Source organism: Oryzias latipes, chromosome 16, assembly GCF_053564925.1.
Source record: "Oryzias latipes strain Hd-rR chromosome 16, Olatipes_Hd-rR_3.1".
NCBI classification, from domain to species: Eukaryota; Metazoa; Chordata; class Actinopteri; order Beloniformes; family Adrianichthyidae; genus Oryzias; species Oryzias latipes.
In genome coordinates, this window is record NC_136252.1 from 21626592 (window position 1) to 21644917 (window position 18326).

At 40.5% G+C, this 18326-nt stretch overlaps 1 protein-coding gene and 1 long non-coding RNA gene across 2 annotated transcripts; both read left to right on the forward strand.

Annotated features, from left to right (window-relative positions):
- Positions 1–349: 349 nt before the first annotated feature.
- Positions 350–1633, forward strand: LOC144984394 (uncharacterized). Its single transcript, XR_013648045.1, has 3 exons — positions 350–477; positions 1084–1220; positions 1307–1633. It is a non-coding gene; the product is annotated as an uncharacterized LOC144984394 (long non-coding RNA).
- Positions 1634–16752: 15119 nt separating this feature from the next.
- On the forward strand, positions 16753–17673 carry LOC111948957 (protein S100-G). Its single transcript, XM_023964229.2, has 3 exons — positions 16753–16901; positions 17280–17416; positions 17497–17673. The coding sequence occupies exons 2-3, from the start codon at positions 17285–17287 to the stop codon at positions 17617–17619; spliced, it is 255 nt and encodes an 84-aa protein (XP_023819997.1). The 5' UTR covers positions 16753–16901; positions 17280–17284; the 3' UTR covers positions 17620–17673.
- The last annotated feature ends 653 nt before the right edge of the window (positions 17674–18326 follow it).

The window sequence follows — 18326 nt, forward strand, 5'->3', positions numbered from 1 at the left end:
CATTCAACTCCAAAAGCAAGAATATATGTTTTAAAAAATGGCAGAGCACAAACTTTGATTTACCCCCACCTGATTCTGTCACACATGATTGTAATCCCGCTAAACGAAAAGTGTATTTTTAAATTTCCAAATTTAATTTTAATCTCCGAACCTCATTTGTTCCACTTTTCAACAATGTTTTTCTTTTCTATTCTTTTTCGTGCATTCATACAATGAAGTTTTGCAGTTTTTCATTTACTCTTGTTCTGTGTAAAATGTTTCAAAACAAGTTCATCACTCTCTTGAAAAAACAAAGACCACATTTAAAAAACAACTAGTCTTACTGGTTTAAAGATGACACATGTCACAAGGGGGGAAAAAGAGGGTGTGGTCTCAAAAAGAAGGTGTGTCGGAGGATTTAAAAGGATCCAGTCTGCATTTCCTCCTCACTTCCATTTTGTCCATCTCCTTTGGTCAAGCAAGTCCCACAAACTTTCGGTAAGTAAGAAAGAAAAATAAATTTCGATCAATGTACAAAGTTAAAATACATTCGTTTGTATGCATTTACTTTTAAAACTTTTTTTTAAAGTTTGGATTAAATTGCATGCAGAAGTTAGTTTGATTTTAGAGAATTTTGGAAAAGACTGTTGGAATTGTTCCAGTTTTATCCTTTAAACTTTGAACAAACTCTAAATAAATATAAATTATAGTATCTGGCTTATATTTAAAACCTTGAATTGGCATTAAAGGACTCTGGCCATTTCTTATAACTTTAGAATAAGAGAAAGCAATCTATGGCGTGCAGATTTGATGTGCATTTGTCGAGGAGAGAAAAATATATCCACATCATATTTGGACTTAAGTGTTTGAAAAAAATTCCTGGTGAGTCACATCTGCCCCTAAGGTTATGGAAAAAAACGGCAACAAGACAATTTGTAACGGGACTTGGAGGGACTTTAAACAGTAAACTGAGCTGTTCAGATGAATCATCTCTGACTCCAGCTGGGTGACGCCCATCACTTTCAAATGTTGGTTAGAGTCTGACAATCCTAAATGTTGAAGGGGTGAATAGGAAATGGATGAGAATCTTTTGGTTTGTTTCAGACACCATGACTACAATCTTTGAGGCAATCGCAATTCTGAGGAAAGTTTTTGACAAGTATGCTGGGAAAGAAGGAGATGCAAAAACTCTGACAAAGAAGGAACTCACAGATCTGCTCAAAGAGCAGCTTGGAGGGGCTGTAAGTACAATCCATGAGTTAACATTGCATTAAATAGACCTGTCAATTTAACATGTTCCTACTGTGTTCACTTATTTTATCCTTAGCCTCCAAAACAAGCAGAAATGGACCAATTTTTCAAAATGCTGGATAATGATGGCGACGGCATCGTCGATTTCAACGAGTATGTGGTCCTATGCGCAACCGTGGCTATGATGTTGGCCCCCTAAAGGAAAGAACAGTCTCTTTGTCCTGGTTTACTTCATTTAACATGAGCATTAAAAAAGCAAAAACCCTGAACTACTGTTGAAAATATTGATAAACATGCAAAACCTTGATTTCCATGAAACCTGAAGTTGTTTGAAATGTAATTGCATGCAATTTGACTGTTTGGATTTCAAAAAAAGCAAATAAAAATCTCATCTTTCTCTAAATTGTGCTTTTTTTAGGAGTATGAAATAAACCTACGAATTGTAGGTCCCAATAAATAAAAATAAAAAAACAAGATGACTGCTGAATTTAGATTCAGTTTTGTGAATTTACTTTAATCTGCTAAAGGTCTTGTCAATATGTAGCCCAACCTTTCACTAAGAGATTTAACCTTTTTTTATAAACATCACCAATATAAATGAGAATTGGCCTTTTTATTTAAAGATTACGCTCATTATATTTAAATCTACAATACAGATAAAGATTAAGCCAAGGTTCACTTTGAATACTTTTTAGACATCGGACACAATACCATCATTATGCCGTAAAGCTCTTAATTCAATATTTCAGCTCTATAATAGAACATATTTGCCATAAAGACAAACTATTTGTTTTGTGGTGTCTGATCTTGTGTCTGATGGAAATCTCTTTTGGGTGTCACACTGCAGCCTATGAGGGTGGCATAACCAACTCTCTGTGAAATATTTCCTAATTCTTCATAAGTCGACCCTTTTATCTAATAACGCTGAAGGTTTTTTGTTTTCCCTAAAATTGATTGCAATGTTTTCTGGGTAAAATATGAAGCCTTTGCATGCAAAAAACGTTTATTGTGGCATAAATACAAGTTAAAAACGCCAAATAAGTGGAAGGGGGGCAACGAAACGGGCAGAAATGTCAAATGTGAGAACAGACTTTTACTAAGACTGAGCACACAAGACAAAGAATGCAAAAACAGGAGAGTGGGTCCAGCTCCAGCAGAATGAAGTCTCCTTCTGTTTCAAGTTAATGTGAGTTTATTAAAGGCGAACGATGCGGAAGCGCTTTGTATCCTTCCGCGGCAATGCCCATGATTCTGATTCTCAGAAATTCCTTTCCCCCACTATATATATATATATATATATATATATATATATATATATATATATATATATATATATATATATATATAGTGGGGGAAAGGATATATTATATTTTTTATTATATATTTTACAGTTAAGTAGTCAAACTGGTTTGAAGATATGTCCGGGGAAGATAACGAAAGAGGCGTGTCAGTAATAAAGTGTGTGAGAGTACATATAAGGATCGATGCTGTGTATCCTACATGCATTTCCATTTTTCTTTATGTTCTGTAGTCTAGCAAGTCTCACAAATCTTCGGTAAGTAAGAAGGAAAAAATTGGTTTTGATCAAAATATAACGTCAATCAATATGCTTTTAATTTTAAAACTGGGATCTTTTTTTAAAGTTTGGATCAAATTGCATACAGAAGTTAATTTGGTTTCAGAGAATGTTTGACAAGGACGTGTTGGAATAATTTCAATTGTACCCTTTAAATTTTGAAATATATGAAATAAAGGAAGAGTTTAAGACTTTTTGATGGCGTATTCTTACAAAATGCAAATAAAGTGTTCATCTCTTTCTAAACCGTTTGTCTTTTTAATAGTGCTGCAAAAAAAGATACAATTAGGAACCTTGATATTAAAATTTATATTTCATTTTTAAATTAGAATATGCATAGATAAGTACCTTCCCGTTTGCTCTTTTTTTTTTTTTTTTTTACTTGTCCTGTCCAACAGCTAGGCAGGCAGATGAGAGCTGAGGGCCTCTTGTGTTGGACATATTTTACTTCAACAAGAGGGGTTATCAATCTTCAGACAAACCAAAGGTATGACTGAATAAACTCCTTTTGTAATTGAGGTCAAACTTTATTCATTTCAACCATGATTGAAAATCTTTGGTGTTGGACCAGCGGAAAAGGAAAGAAGGGAAGAAGAGGGAGGGATATCAGAGGGGGGGGGGGGTGATAGTGAGAGGGGGGGGTAAGACCATGAAGCAGCATAGAGCAGACAGGTTTACTGGTTGTTTATCATTACGGTACGGTTCAAATGTAGTACAAAAAGGGCGGGGCCTGTTCACACACACTCAAATATTATCAACACACCTGCTAGCTGCAAAAAATGTTCACATGTCAACATGTACACAAAACAGATAGTGTTCACGAACGCATACCTATGCCTTTAGCCAACTAGTGTGAAATCTTTCATTCATTCAATCATGCAAACTATAAGTGCAAAGGTGAGCTAACACCTGTGCTCAGGTGAGTGTTTATGTTCTTCTAAAATGGATGGTGGAATGTGAAAAGAAGGAGGAGGAGCGCCCAGCCACCCCCACACCCAGACCCCCGCCGCAGCAGCAGCGGCAGCCGGAATTCCCCCAACGCCACACGGGAACAGGCAGGGAACAACCGCCCCCCGGGCGACCAAGACCGCCACCCAGGCCAGGGCCAGCAGGACCGCCGCGAGGCCCCCAGAGCCAGAGAGCAGGGAGGCGCGGAGGGAAAGAGAGCGCCGCCCCAGCCCAGCCAGGAAAGCAGCCCCCCCGCCGCGCCGGAAGAGCCCAACGCAGGGCCCCCCCGGAAAAGGACGCCCACAGCCCCAGACGAGCACCCCACCACCACCCAGGAGTTCCGGGCATCCCCCCGCCCCAACCCCAGGTACGAGCCAGGACCCCCCAAGGGAGACCCGCTCCGCACTCCAGGCAGCCACCCACCCGACCCACGGTTGGTCCAGGGAAGAGCAAGGCAGGGGCCCGCCGCCCCCGCCCAGGAGGGGGGAACCCCGGGGAAAAAAGGGCGGCCCACAAGGGGTGTTATAAATATGGCCCGACCAGGCTCGGCCATGTTGGAAGTTTGGCGGGGCCCAGCGCTCAGGGGCAAGGACCAGGACCCACCCCCCAGGGACACGAACACCCCCGGCTCAGGTGTAATATGAATCCCCCCACCGTGCGGAGAGAGCACCGCCGGGCCCAGGGAGCCGGCACCCAGGGGGCACGGCCACCATCGCCAAGGGGCCCGCACCCCCCACCAGGGAAGGGGTAGGGGACAGATGGACCCAGGTCTCACCTTCCTTGCAAAATGTGTGTGTGTATGTGTGTTTGAGAGGGTGTGTGTGTGCATGTGTGTGTGTTTATGTTGGAATGTATATATTGAAGGGGGAGGGGTATGTGTACTAAGGGGGGGTGCAGTTAAAATTGGCGAGTAGGGCACTAAGGGGACGCCTCCTGAATACTCACAGTGATGTCCCCTCACCCTCCCCACCAAGGGGCCCTAAATATCTAAGGTGCGGTTAAAATTGGCGGGTGGGGTGCCAGGAGGACATCTGCTGCTTGCTTGCAGTGATGTCCAAGCACCCCCCCTACCAAGGACCCTACATGTCTAAGGTGCAAATAAAACCGAAAGAGGGGGGCACACTCCATACGGCAACCATAGGAGGGGGGGCCACTGCCAAGTAGCCCCCCCCCCCCAAGGCGCATCGCAGGCTAGACCCCCCACCCCCTCACCCTAATATGAGGTTATATGAGGAAGGGGGTAAGTTGGGGACAGCTGGTAGACTGTCCCCCGGTGGTCAAACAGCTGTCCCCCAGCCCCCCCCAGCAAAGGGGCCAGGGCCACCCAGCCCAGGGGCCCCACCCCCGGAGGCGCCGACACCCCAGGCCCGGCACCACCCACCCCACACAGAGAGAGAGGAGCCAGAAAGCTTCGCCCCCCCCAAAGCAAGCCCAGGCCCCCACCCCCAGACGCCGGCCCTAGAGGAGCTCTGGTCAGGCCTTGACGGGACCGAGGGGGTTAACGGGTCGGGGTCTCCGCTGAGGCAATCAGTGGTTGCCTCGGCCAGAGGACCACGCAGCGCACCAGCCCGCCCCACCCAGGCACCGGACCCGACCCCCCGACCAACGGAGCCCCCACCGCCCCCGACAGGCACCGGAGGCCCCGACCCCCACCCCAAACCACGGCAGAAGGGCAAGGAGCAGCGACGACCAAGTCCCCCACCCCCTAAGTCATGGAGTCAACCACAGGAGACCAGAGAGACTGAATTCTTTCAAAGTTACTTGAGCTTTGGGCTGACATTTTTTCCAAGCTGATATGATCAAACAGCAGATTTCTGTGTTGACTTATGTTTATATTTTTCTTGTTTTTCCAATTTATTAAAATAGTTTTTTTGGCAATACAAAGAGTTATGAAAATGATAGATGGTAATCCTTCTTCTATATCGATGGCACTCATGTCACCAAGCACACAAAGTGACGGTGAGGCCGTGATTGAAACCTTAAGCCAGACTGATAAATCGGCACATACCTGCTGCCAGAGAGCCTGGACAGGAGTGCAGAACCACAGTGCGTGCATGTAGCTGTCGGGTACCTTCCCGTTTGCTTTAAAGAGAACACGGCATGTGGTGGTATTGTATAGGGTGGAATACCTGTATAACCCGGAAAGTCCTTGTTCAGATGAAAGGAAATGTTGCATTTAATTTCAAATTAAGGTCCCAGAGTGTGGAGAGACCCAGAAGTCCATGAAAAGTTTCGATGCCCTGCTATGTCATCTGCTGTCGTTGGTTCACTGTACTTTCTGAAGTCCACAGTCATTGCAGCTGTCTACCAGGAACACTTAATGCTGCCTTCTCTTATACGGAGATCCGAGTTTCATTTTTCTGCAGGACTTGTCACCTCCTCACACTGCTAAAGGTACCACCAGTTGGTTCAGTGACCATGGTGTTACTGTAAATAATTGTCCCAATAAACTCATCTGACTTGAATCCTAAAGAAGATCTATTGGCTGTTGTTAATGGGAAGATGAGAGACAGCACATCCAAGAATGCAGATGACCTGAAGGCAGCTACTAAAGTAACCTAGACCTCCATTATACTCAGTGCAGTACTATAGGCTGATCTCCCCAATGCCACGATGGATTGATGCAGTAATTCCTACATAAAAGAAGCCCAACCAAAGATTGAGTGAATGTAAAGAAAATTTTATAAAGCCTGACATTTGTGCTAAAACTCACTTTTTTACTTGTCCAATGGCTTATTCTAATTTTCAAAGATGCTAAATCTTAGATAAATTACAAGGAAAAAAAGGGTTTAAATACTTTAAATTTACATCTAAGAGTTTATATCCACAAAAGTTGGTGTACGAACTGCACAGTGGTCAACAGCCACTGTGCCGAGGCGATAGAGCATATGACTGTTAAATAACGGCCACACTATCTGCCTTGTGAGTTTACGGCGGTGTTTGTCATGGCTGTTTACATCCCGCCGGGGGCTAATGCTAACGAAGCGCTAACGAAGCTACACAGCAACATCAGCTCGCTCCAGCACAAGCACCCCGAGGCCTTTTACGTGGTTGCAGGGGACTTTGACCATGTAAACCTGACAGACACTCTGCCCAAGTTCCACCAGCATATAGACTTTCCAACACAAGGAAATAACACTCTGGACTGTGTCTATACCAACAAAAAGGACGCATACAGAGCTGTCCCCCCATCCTCATTTGGGCTTCTCAGACCACATTGCAATCATGCTGGTCCCTACTTACCGCCCTCTCCTCAGACGCCAGGCACCAACACAGAGGACCATCACAGTGTGGCCCAGTGAGGCTGCACCAGCTGTTCAAGACTGTTTCCAGCACAGACTGGCAGATCTTCAGGGAGGCAGCTTTGCACGAGGAGGAGGTGGACCTGGAGGATTACACATCAGGAGTCTTCGGGTACATCAGAAAGTGCACAGAGGATGTCACCAGCACCAGGACTGCAACGGACTATCCCAAACAGAAACTCTGGCTGAACGCAGAGGTGCGGTCTCTGCTGAAAAACAGGTATGATGCATTCCAGTCTGGTGACAAGGTGGCACTCAGAGCAGTGAGAATGGAGCTGCACGCTGGGGTAAAGAGGGCCAAGGCTGCATATGCTCAGAGGATCCAGGAACACTTTACGTCCAATAATCCCCCGAGTATGTGGAAGGGCATTAAGTGAATCACAAACTACAACACCAGAGATGCACAATACCCTGAGGACCCCTCTCTACCAGACGCACTCAACCTCTTCTACTCCTGCTTTGAGGACTCCAACATCCCCCACCCCCCACCCCCCAGTACCAGATTCACCATCCCACCTGGCGAAGAGCCTTTCAGCATGACGCCCGCGGATGTTAGGAGGACCCTCCAGAGGATCAACCGTCACAAAGCAGCTGGACCCGACAGCATCCCTGGACGGGTGCAGAAGGACTGTGCACACCAGCTCACAGAGGTGCTGATAGACATATTCAACACCTCTCTGAAGCAGTCAGTGTTCCCCACCTGCCTGAAAACCGCCATCATCATTCCAATCCCCAAAACATCCTCAGTGACGGGTCTGAATGACTATCGGCCGGTGGCCCTGACACTGACAGTCATGAAATGCTTCGAAAAACTGGTCATGACCCGCATCACAGAATCCATCGATGTCACCAAGGACCTGCACCAATATGCGTACAGGTCAAACCGATCCATAGAGGACGCCATCTCCTCTGTGGTCCACACAACCCTCACCAACCCAGAGAACAAAAACTCGTACGTTCGCCTGCTCTTTGTGGACTTCACATCAGCCTTCAACACCATCATCCCACAGACCCTCACCCAAAAACTGCACACACTTGGACTGAGCCCCAGTCTATGCCACTGTACAATCAGGATCAGACACCATGACGACAGGCATACACTGTAAACTGTCAGCAGCAAAAATGGGTTTGTATGTTATACGACATAAAGAGAGACATAAGCCCACTGGATTAAGTATATCTTAATTAAAAAAAACACCCAGCATCATCTAACTAAATATGGTTCGTTAATCAAAAAAGAGTGAACACTTTGCTCGTTGGTAAAATAAACATTGCTTGAAAAAGTCTTTATTCTTAATCTGTGAGTAAATATTTGAAACTAAAAGACACTTGTGGATTTCACCAACATTATTTTCGGTTTCTCTTGAAAATAATTAGTTGGCTTTCATTGTAGCTACCTTACCCGACAGAAGTTTACTACCTACAAACAGGCAGAGGCTGATTCACCATTAAGCAAAAAAGAGCTTCCAGCTCACTGGGTTAGTTATAAATTTGTACTCCAATTTCTAAATTGATCATAACTGACTCTAGTACAAGGCTGTGGTGAATGTTTTTCTCTCTTTGTACAGTCAGCAGAGTGGGTATGACTAATGTGATTAATGCATACATTGCCTTATTTGCACAACAGCCTGTGTTTGCTCAACATTGTTCATATTTAAGGTGGGTGTCCATTTTGCACAATTTTACCAAAAAGTAGCTAAAATATCTTTCTAACATAAACAAAAATCAAATTACAAGTAAATAAGATGAATAACGAGAGATATAAGATATATGAATAAGAGATACATGAATAATGTAATATGTAATAAGAAATGAATAAACTTACCCTTATCTCCAATCTCTTACATCCCATTCTCTCCTTTCCTGTTATTTTTTGAGCCTGTATTATTTCTGTATTTTGTCTTCCAGTGTCATATCAGCCCACGTGGGCTGCGCACATTAGTGCATGACACTTAAATCAAATCAAATCAATCAATATACACTTTGTGTGTCAGAAGATTCAACAGGAACATCTGTCCAACACATCTTATCGGTAAGCTCAGGGCTTGGACAGGACCTGTAAATAAATAAATAAATAAATAGGTATTTGAAATAATCCATTATCCTTGGCAACAAGGTCTGCCATAAGATCTCACTTAAGGTAAAGAATTTTGCTTTGTTTTTTGGGATATTTGAACATTTTACTCTTTTAGCCTTGAAGTTCTCAAAAACAGTTCCTAGTCTTAGGCCGGCAAAAGATAGAAAATTTAACATCAAGACAAGAAGAAAAAACACAGAAAAAAACAAAACCTATTGAAATGTTGCATCAACTTTAAACTTAAAAAACCTTTTTTTGTTTAACTAAAAACTTTTTTTTACATTGGCCTTATACATAATTCACATAAATGTATCTGTGAAGAATATCATTCATTCAGGATGGTTAAAAAGCCTAAAATTAGTATTTTAGTTTTTTTCAATTGAAGACTTTTCACGTCTTATCCAAGGGGTTTTCTTAATTCTCTATTTTCTCAGCAGTGGCAGAACCTATTTGATGAGTGGTAATTGTCTTCAACTAAGCTTAGATCACCCTTTTAAATAATATTTCTGCTCCCCTTTCACAAATTGAATCTATTTTCTAAAAACGAAATATCTGAACAAATGCAACTAATATTTGTAGACTTGAAACTGTCAGCAAAGAGCTGCTAAAACCTCCCTTTAGCTAACACACAATTCTCTTTAAACAGTCAAGTCTGGACAGACATGCATGCATGCCTGCTGCATCATGTAGAATGTGGTGTTTGAATTGGAGCAATGTTGGACCTTCTGTAAGCAGCCAAGCAAACAGTAACCTGTAAGACGTTCTGTTGGTTCAATATTTTGACACAAGTCACCAATATTGATGGGAAGAAATAACCCCTTTATTTAAAGGTTGTGTTCATTCTGGTTAAATCTACAATACAGGTCAATATTAATACAAGGTTAAATTTACTTAATGTTAGACATATGACACAATGCACCATAATTATGCCCTATGGATGTTCATGTAAAATCTCAGTTCTCTAATAGAGCGTTTTTGTCAAAAAGACTTTAATGTGAAACTGGAATCACAGAATTTGTATTTTCTTACATGTTCTTGTGGCATTTTCTAATTATGGAGGACATTCCATTCATTATAAGGACATTGATCCTAAAAATTGCGCTTTTGAGTATTTCTTTATTCAAATCGTGAAACAGTAGCAGATGCTTTTTGAAATAGCTTGTAGCAGTAACGTAGGTGGTACAGTCAGTGGGCAACAAGCTCCCTACTCTGCTACATCATTCGTCTTTGTCTTCCTCGTCTGAGCTGGCAAATGGATCATAACTGTACAGCTGGATAGCTTCAATATTGCTCATCCTTTTTGTTGCACCAGTAGTATTAGGTTGGGGGTGAAGGGCTGTAAGGAATTGGGAGAACGTGTAAACAAAGGGATGATGGGACGTCAACAGTCCCACACACAACTCAGAGGCATGTTTCTTATGAACTACCACTCTGCAGTAACTATGTTCTAGAAAACAAAACAGTTTTTTTTAAATTTAGGCTTAAAATGGTAAAAATCATAATTAAAAGACCACTGGGAACGATCAAAAGATGATCGGAGTGGGACTTTGACTTTTTGTGTGCAGGTGTGCTCTTTGAAGACAACGAGCTCCAACATATTTACCTATATTTAGATATGTGGCCTTGCACATTTGATAGACATATTCTCCCAAGCCCGCTTTTAGGGGAAGGGGTGTGGCCTTCTGACATGTTTAGAGAGATTGGTTGACATGGAAATGTAGACGGACCAATCACGGCTTACTGAGGAGTCTAGTTCCATGTTCAATAAAAAAAAAAAAAAAAACTGACATATCACGAGAATGGACTTTTTCTCTCAAACTTTATTGATCATAACATTAAATTACAAAACTTAACATCAAGGAATCAAATAGATCTATCAACTGGTTGGAACCAGAAGCAAGGCATTTTCTATGGATGACGTCACACAAAGTCAATGGCAGGAACCGTTGACTCGGCAGCAGGCGCTTTCGGAGGGCGTGTGGCTATCTACCCACATGTCCTTTGCAATAAGAAATCCTGGATTACAGTGATCACATTTTCTCTGTGGACTAGTTCCTGATTCTTTATATATCAGTCTTTATATACCATAACTTAGAATTTTTTTCTCCTAATACTGTACTTTTATGAGTAAAATATGAAGTCTGTTGTATGGTTAATCTGCTTAACCATACAACGGGGGGGGGGGGGGGGGGGACAGCAAAAGAGCAACAAAACAAATTTAAAAAATTAAAAATTCTGAATAAGATTTGTTGTATTTAAATACATCCCCAAAAGACCAAAAGAAAGGATGCAACAACAGCCGATTACATGCAGGAGAGTGGGTCCAGCTCCAGCAGAAAAAAGTCTCCTTCTGGTTCAAGTTTATGTCAGGCGAACAATGCGGAGCATTGTGTATCCCTCCGCGGCAATGCGCGTGTTTTGTGCTGCAAATGACTCCCCAAATTCAAGTTTAGAGGAAAAATTTGTATTTAAAGATATGTTTCAAAAGGTTTAGGAATGTGTTTTGGCTGCGAAATAAATGCAAACCAGCTTTTTTAACAAAGTCCGGGTTCAGCTGAGGACAAGCGGGAGGAACCCAGTGACTTCCATTCACGGACGGTCTCTTTTTTTTAGCGGAGGCATAAACTGTGATTTACGACCACCTGCTTCGCTCACACCTGATCGTAATCCCACATTAACTTTATCAAATTATTTTCTTATTTTTCCTAAATTGATTTCAAAGAGTTTTTCTTTTCTATTCTTCTTCGTGCATCTATTTACTGAAGTTTTGCAGTTTTTCCATTTGGTTTGAATCTGCACAAACTTTTTGAAACAAGTTTAAGGGTACCACTCCCCTGACAACAACCACACTTAAAAAAAAACTAGTCTGACTGGTTTACATATAATAGGCGACAAACAAAACAATTTGGGTGGGTTCTGAGAAAGAAGGTGTGTCGGAGGATTTAAAAGGATCCAGTCTGCATTTCCTCCTCACTTCCATTTTGTCCATCTCCTTTGGTCAAGCAAGTCCCGCAAACTTTCGGTAAGTAAGAAAGAAAAATAGGTTTCGATCAATGTACAAAGTTAAAATACATTCGTTTGTATGCATTTACTTTTAAAACTTTTTTTTAAAAGTTTGGATTAAATTGCATGCAGAAGTTAGTTTGATTTTAGAGGATTTTGGAAAAGACTGTTGGAATTGTTCCAGTTTTATCCTTTAAACTTTGAACAAACTCTAAATAAATATAAATGATAGTATCTGGCTTATTTAAAACCTTTGAATTGGCATTAAAGGACTCTGGCCATTTCTTATAACTTTAGAATAAAGGCCCGTACACACCGGGACGAATATTCGCCAGGCGTTATTCGCCAGCGTTTTTCGCCACGTTTTTTGTGTTCACACCCAGGCGATTTTCGCTGACGATGAGTGGAGTGAACATGCAATTTCATTCCCTGACATTAGATGGCGCTTAATGTAAAACAGAAATACTCCTGTACACAAGGTGGCGCTGCGCAACTTTACGCTTCTTAAAGTCGCTTTTCACTCAGAAGAAGAGAGCAAGTATTTACACGCTTGTCAGAATCAAACAAAGAAAACATGAATATTTCAAGCACCAGTAGCTCCAACTGGTACTTGGTTCGGGGATGTTTTAGAATGTCCGTCATTATTGCTTCGCGGCTGTGTAGACGCTACTTGGCGTCTATCTTCTTCGCTGGTATGTGTGCTCAGCAAGGCAGTTTTGTGTTTGAGCGCCCCCAAGTTGTGTTTTACTGTAACTTCAGAAGCTCCAGACACGTGAGCAAAAGCGCCATTCTCATTGGTCGAGTAGATTTCGACGCGACGCGTCGAAAAAAAAAAACGAACCCGAGGCGTTTTTTTTTTGACGCGTGGCGTTTTTACGCGTCGGTGTGCACACTCTCATTGGTGCCCTTTGTTTAGTCACGAGGCGTTAAACGTCGGCGAAAATCGCCGGCGAAATTCGTCCCGGTGTGAACAGGCCTTTAAGAGAAAGCAATCTATGGCGTGCAGCGCTGATGTGCATTTGTCGAGTAGAGAAAAATATATCCACATCATATTTGGACTTAAGTGTTTGAAAAAAATTCCTGGTGAGTCACATCTGCCCCTAAGTTTATGGAAAAAAAAACGGCAACAAGACGATTTGTAACGGGACTTGGAGGGACTTTAAACAGTAAACTGAGCTGTTCAGATGAATCGTCTCTGACTCCAGCTGGGTGACGCCCATCACTTTCAAATGTTGGTTAGAGTCTGACAATCCTAAATGTTGAAGGGGTGAATAGGAAATGGATGAGAATCTTTTGGTTTGTTTCAGACACCATGACTACAATCTTTGAGGCAATCGCAATTCTGAGGAAAGTTTTTGACAAGTATGCTGGGAAAGAAGGAGATGCAAAAACTCTGACAAAGAAGGAACTCACAGATCTGCTCAAAGAGCAGCTTGGAGGGGCTGTAAGTACAATCCATGAGTTAACATTGCATTAAATAGACCTGTCAATTTAACATGTTCCTATTGTGTTCACTTATTTTATCCTTAGCCTCCAAAACAAGCAGAAATGGACAAGTTCTTCAAAATGCTGGATGAGGATGGCGATGGCGTTGTCGATTTCAACGAGTATGTGGTCCTATGCGCAAGCTTGGCTATGATGTTGGCCCCCTAAAGGAAAGAACAGTCTTTGTCCTGGTTTACTTCACTTAAAATAATGTTTAAAAAAAAAAGGTAACAACCATGCACTACTGTGGAAACTCTTGAGAAAATGTGCTTTTTTTTGTTTTTTTTCCATGAAACCTGACCTTGTTTGAAATGTAATTGCATGCAATTTGACTGTTTGGATTTCAAGAAAATGCAAATAAAAATCTCTTTCTCTAAATTGTTTTTTTTTTCCACCAGGAGTATGAAATAAACCTACGAATTGTAGGTCCCTATAAATAAAGATTACTACTGAATTTAGATTCAGTCTTGTGGATTTACTTTAATCTGCTAAAGGACTTGTCAATGTGCAGCCCATCCTTTCACTAAGAGATTTAACTTTTTTTTTTTTTTTTAAAACATCACCAACGTAAATGAGAATTGGCCTTTTATTTAGAAATTACGCTCATATTTAAATCTACAATACAGATAAAGATTAAGCCAAGGTTCATTTTGAATACTTTTTAGACATCGGACACAATACCATCATTATGCCGTAAAGCTCTTAATTTAATATTTCAGCTCTATAATAGAACATATTTGCCATAAAGAGAAACTATTTGTTTTGTGGTGCCTGATGGAAATGACTTCTCTTTTGGGTGTCACATTGCAGCCGCTGAGGGTGGCACAACCAACTCTCTGTGAACTATTTCCTGATTCTTAAGTCGACCCTTTTATCTAATAACTCTGAAGTTTTTTTGTTTTCCCTAAAATGGATTACAATGTTTTCTGGGTAAGATATGAAGCCTTTGCATGCAAAAAACGTTTATTGTGGCATAAATGCAAGTTAAAAACGGCAAATAAGTGGAGGGGGGAGACAACGCAACGGGCAGAAATGTCAATGTTTACTAAGACTGATCACAAAAGACTAGAAGAAAGCAAAAGCAGGAGAGTGGGTCCAGCTCCAGCAGAATGAAGTCTCCTTCAAGTTAATGTGAGTTTATGACAGGCGAACAATGCAGAAGCGCTTTGTATCCTTCCGCGGGAATGCCCATGATCAAGAGATATATCGCTAGAGGAGACTTGGGAAACCTGGCCGACGGTGGCGGAGCGCGACGCCATCTTGCTGAGGTCGACGACGCCCACATGACAATGATTTCTATAGCCTTTGGTGGCATCTAAGTAGCTTTTATATAATTCATATTTATTCATATTTATATATATTTATACATATATATAAATAAATATTTTATATATATATATATATATATATATATATATATATATATATATATATATATATATATATATATATATATATATATATATAAAATCATTTGTTGCTGTTAAATAAGAGAAATAGTTAGCCTTATAAATACTAACTTTAATGAAAAATGCATTGTTGCAGGACTTCTTATAAATAAATAAAAATATTAAAAAATATTTTTTAAAAATAATTTTTAAACATTTCGAAGTTTTAGACCACTTTGACATGTAATTTAAATTATTTAGAAAAACCCAACAATAAGTCAATAATAATAATGTTGAATCAATAATAAATAATAGAAATAAATCAAGAGTAAGTCAATAATAATATTAAATGATAACAATAAATCAATAATAGATCAATAATAAATTATAATAATAAATCAATAATAAGTAAAAAAAAATAAGTCCAAAAGCCAACAACAGATTTTCCCCTTTAAAAAAACAAAGAAAAACAATAGATTTATCCCACTGATTCATGTGAGTGATCAGTTAGTGTAACACAGATGTTATGGTGCCGGGTTTCAAGCGAACAGTTTGGCCAGTCTTATCAAAATCTGTTTCCACAAAATGTTTTGAACATAGCCAGACTGTATTACTAGTTGGTAACCACAGTGATCCATCTGGGTTAGTTCTTTTCATTGCTAAGGCCCACTTTTACCTTAAGTCTGAATCCATTGGAAACCTGCAAGAAAAGTGCAGTCACTGAGTCAGAAATGTGTAAATCTATATTACTATAATAGCCTAGTCCTAGTATACTGTATATAGGTTTAACAAAAATGAAGTTTACATTTATGTGGACAGCTAATTCATCATGCAGCATGTTGATAATAGCCCTGCAGCACCATGTATGTCAACATGTGTACTATAAATGAAGCCCGTGCAGCTTTAAAAGCAAAAAATATATATATATTATTTACCTGTGTAATGTTATGCCTTCGTGGACTCATTTCTCCGACACCCACACAATGAACTGGCATTATGCAAAAAATTTGTTCACATGCATGCACTGCAGCAGTAACTTGACCTCACCAAGATGGCAGTGCTCTCACGTGATGTCTCCTCTAGTGATATAACTCAATGCCCATGATTCTACTGCTAACGACTCCACACATTCAACTCCAAATGCAAGAATATAAGAAAATGTGTTTTAAAATCGAGGCTTAAGTTTCAGAATGTGGTTTGGCTGATATTTACTTAAATGCAAACCCGTTGTTTGTTCAACGAAGTCCGGGTTTAAGTGAGGACTTCCGTTCACAGACTGCGTTCTCTCAGCAGAACCACAAACTTAGATTAATGCCCACCTGATCCTCTTGTTTTTTATTCCCCAATTGATTTGTTTTCTCAGAAATTCATTTCCCCCTATCTATCTATCTGTCTGTCTGTCTGTCTGTCTGTCTGTCTGTCTGCCTGCCTGCCTGCCTGCCTGCCTGCCTGCCTGCCTGCCTGCCTGCCTGCCTACCTACCTACCTACCTACCTACCTACCTACCTACCTACCTGTCTGTCTGTCTGTCTGTCTGTCTGTCTGTCTGTCTGTCTGTCTGTCTGTCTGTCTGTCTGTCTGTCTGTCTGTCTGTCTGTCTGTCTGTCTGTCTGTCTGTCTGTCTGTCTGTCTACCTGTCTATCTATATTCGTTTTTATGCTTTTTTACAAAACAATCATGCGGATCTGTTTACAGACTGGTTTTATTCTTCGCAAAGTCTTTCCAACCAACCAGTTAACTAGTCAAACTGGTTTGAAGATATGTCCGGGGAAGATAACGAAAGAGGCGTCTCAGTAAGAAAGTGCGTGGGAGTACATATAAGGATCGATGCTGCGTATCCTATACGCATTTCCATTGTTCTATATGTTCTGTAGCAAGTCTCACAAATTTTCGGTAAGTGAGAAGGAAAAAATTGGTTTTGATCAAAATATAATGTCAATCAAAATGCTTTTAATTTTGCATGCAGAAGTTAATTTGGTTTTAGAGAATTTTACACAAGAAAGTGTTGGAATAATTTCAATTGTACCCTTTAAAATTTGAAATATATGAAATAAAGATAAACTATTTTGCTCCTAAAAAAATCTGAAATGGGCATGGACTCTAGCCATATCCTGCAACTTCAAAATAAGATTTAATGGAGTGCAGAGCTGACTGCTTTGATGTGATTTTGTCAAGGGGAGAAAAATATATCCACATCATATTTGGACTTATGTGTTAAAAATGTTGAAGGGGTGAATAGGAAAGGAATGACAATCTTTTCGTTTGTTTCAGACACCATGACTACAATCTTTGAGGCAATCACAATTCTCAGGCAGGTTTTTGACAAGTATGCTGGGAAAGAAGGAGATCCAAAGACTCTAACAAAGAAGGAAGTCTTAGAACTGCTGAAGGAGCAGCTTGGAGAAGCTGTAAGTACGCATGGGTTAAAATTGCACTAAATAGACAATTTCAATACCACATATTTCCTGTTACCTTTTTTTGTCTTTAGCCTTCAAGCAAAGCAGAATTGGACGATTTTTTCAATATGCTCGATGATGATGGCGACGGCGTTGTCGATTTCAACGAGTATGTGGTCCTATGCGCAAGCTTGGCTTTGATGTTGGCCCCCTAAAGGAAAGAACAGTCTCTTAGTTCTGGTTTACTTCACTTAAAATAAGTGTTTGTTTTTTTTTTAAAAAAGGTAACAACCATGAACTACTGTTGAATCTCTTTTAAATGTGCTTTTTTTGCAACCACCATAATGTGTAGTCTTGTGCAAGCCATGCTAAACTTTTCTCTTTCCCCCCCATGAAACCTGAAGTTGTTTGAACTGTACTTGCATGTTATTTGACTGTCCGATGGTGGATTCTAACAAAATGCAAATAAAATTTGAATCTCTATCAAATTAAGAGGAGTAGTTGTTGCTTACTCTCCAAAACCCCTTTTTTTTCTCTTAACTATCAGAGTAGCAATAATTCGGTACCACAGGTTATTTATAAAAAGCATTTCTTAAAGTCACTCTTCCTCAGCCATACCTGTGTGTATATAAACCAAAAACAGGAAGCATTATGCTCTTCTTGGGTAAGTGTTTTAGAAAAGAAGCAAAACATGTTTAGAGAGGAAACAGTCAAACTGAGGGGAATACATTGAAAAGTTGTTCAACTTGTTTTTACCTCAGCGGCAGTATTTAATTTTCAGTTTTACATTCTTTAGTACATAAAGTAGCCATTTCCAAAATTACGGAAAAATGGACCACATGTGTGTAAAAACGATAAATATTTAGTTTGTGTGTGTGTATGTTTGCACTAAGAATATTTTTTGTTCCACAATCCAATGTTG

Excerpts from the sequence above, each read along its gene's own strand:
- LOC111948957 (XM_023964229.2), top strand. The coding sequence starts at position 17,285 with ATGACTACAATCTTTGAGGCAATCACAATTCTCAGGCAGGTTTTTGAC. Across the intron at positions 17,417-17,496 it reads AGGAGCAGCTTGGAGAAGCT|CCTTCAAGCAAAGCAGAATT; the intron begins GTAAGTACGCAT and ends TTTTGTCTTTAG.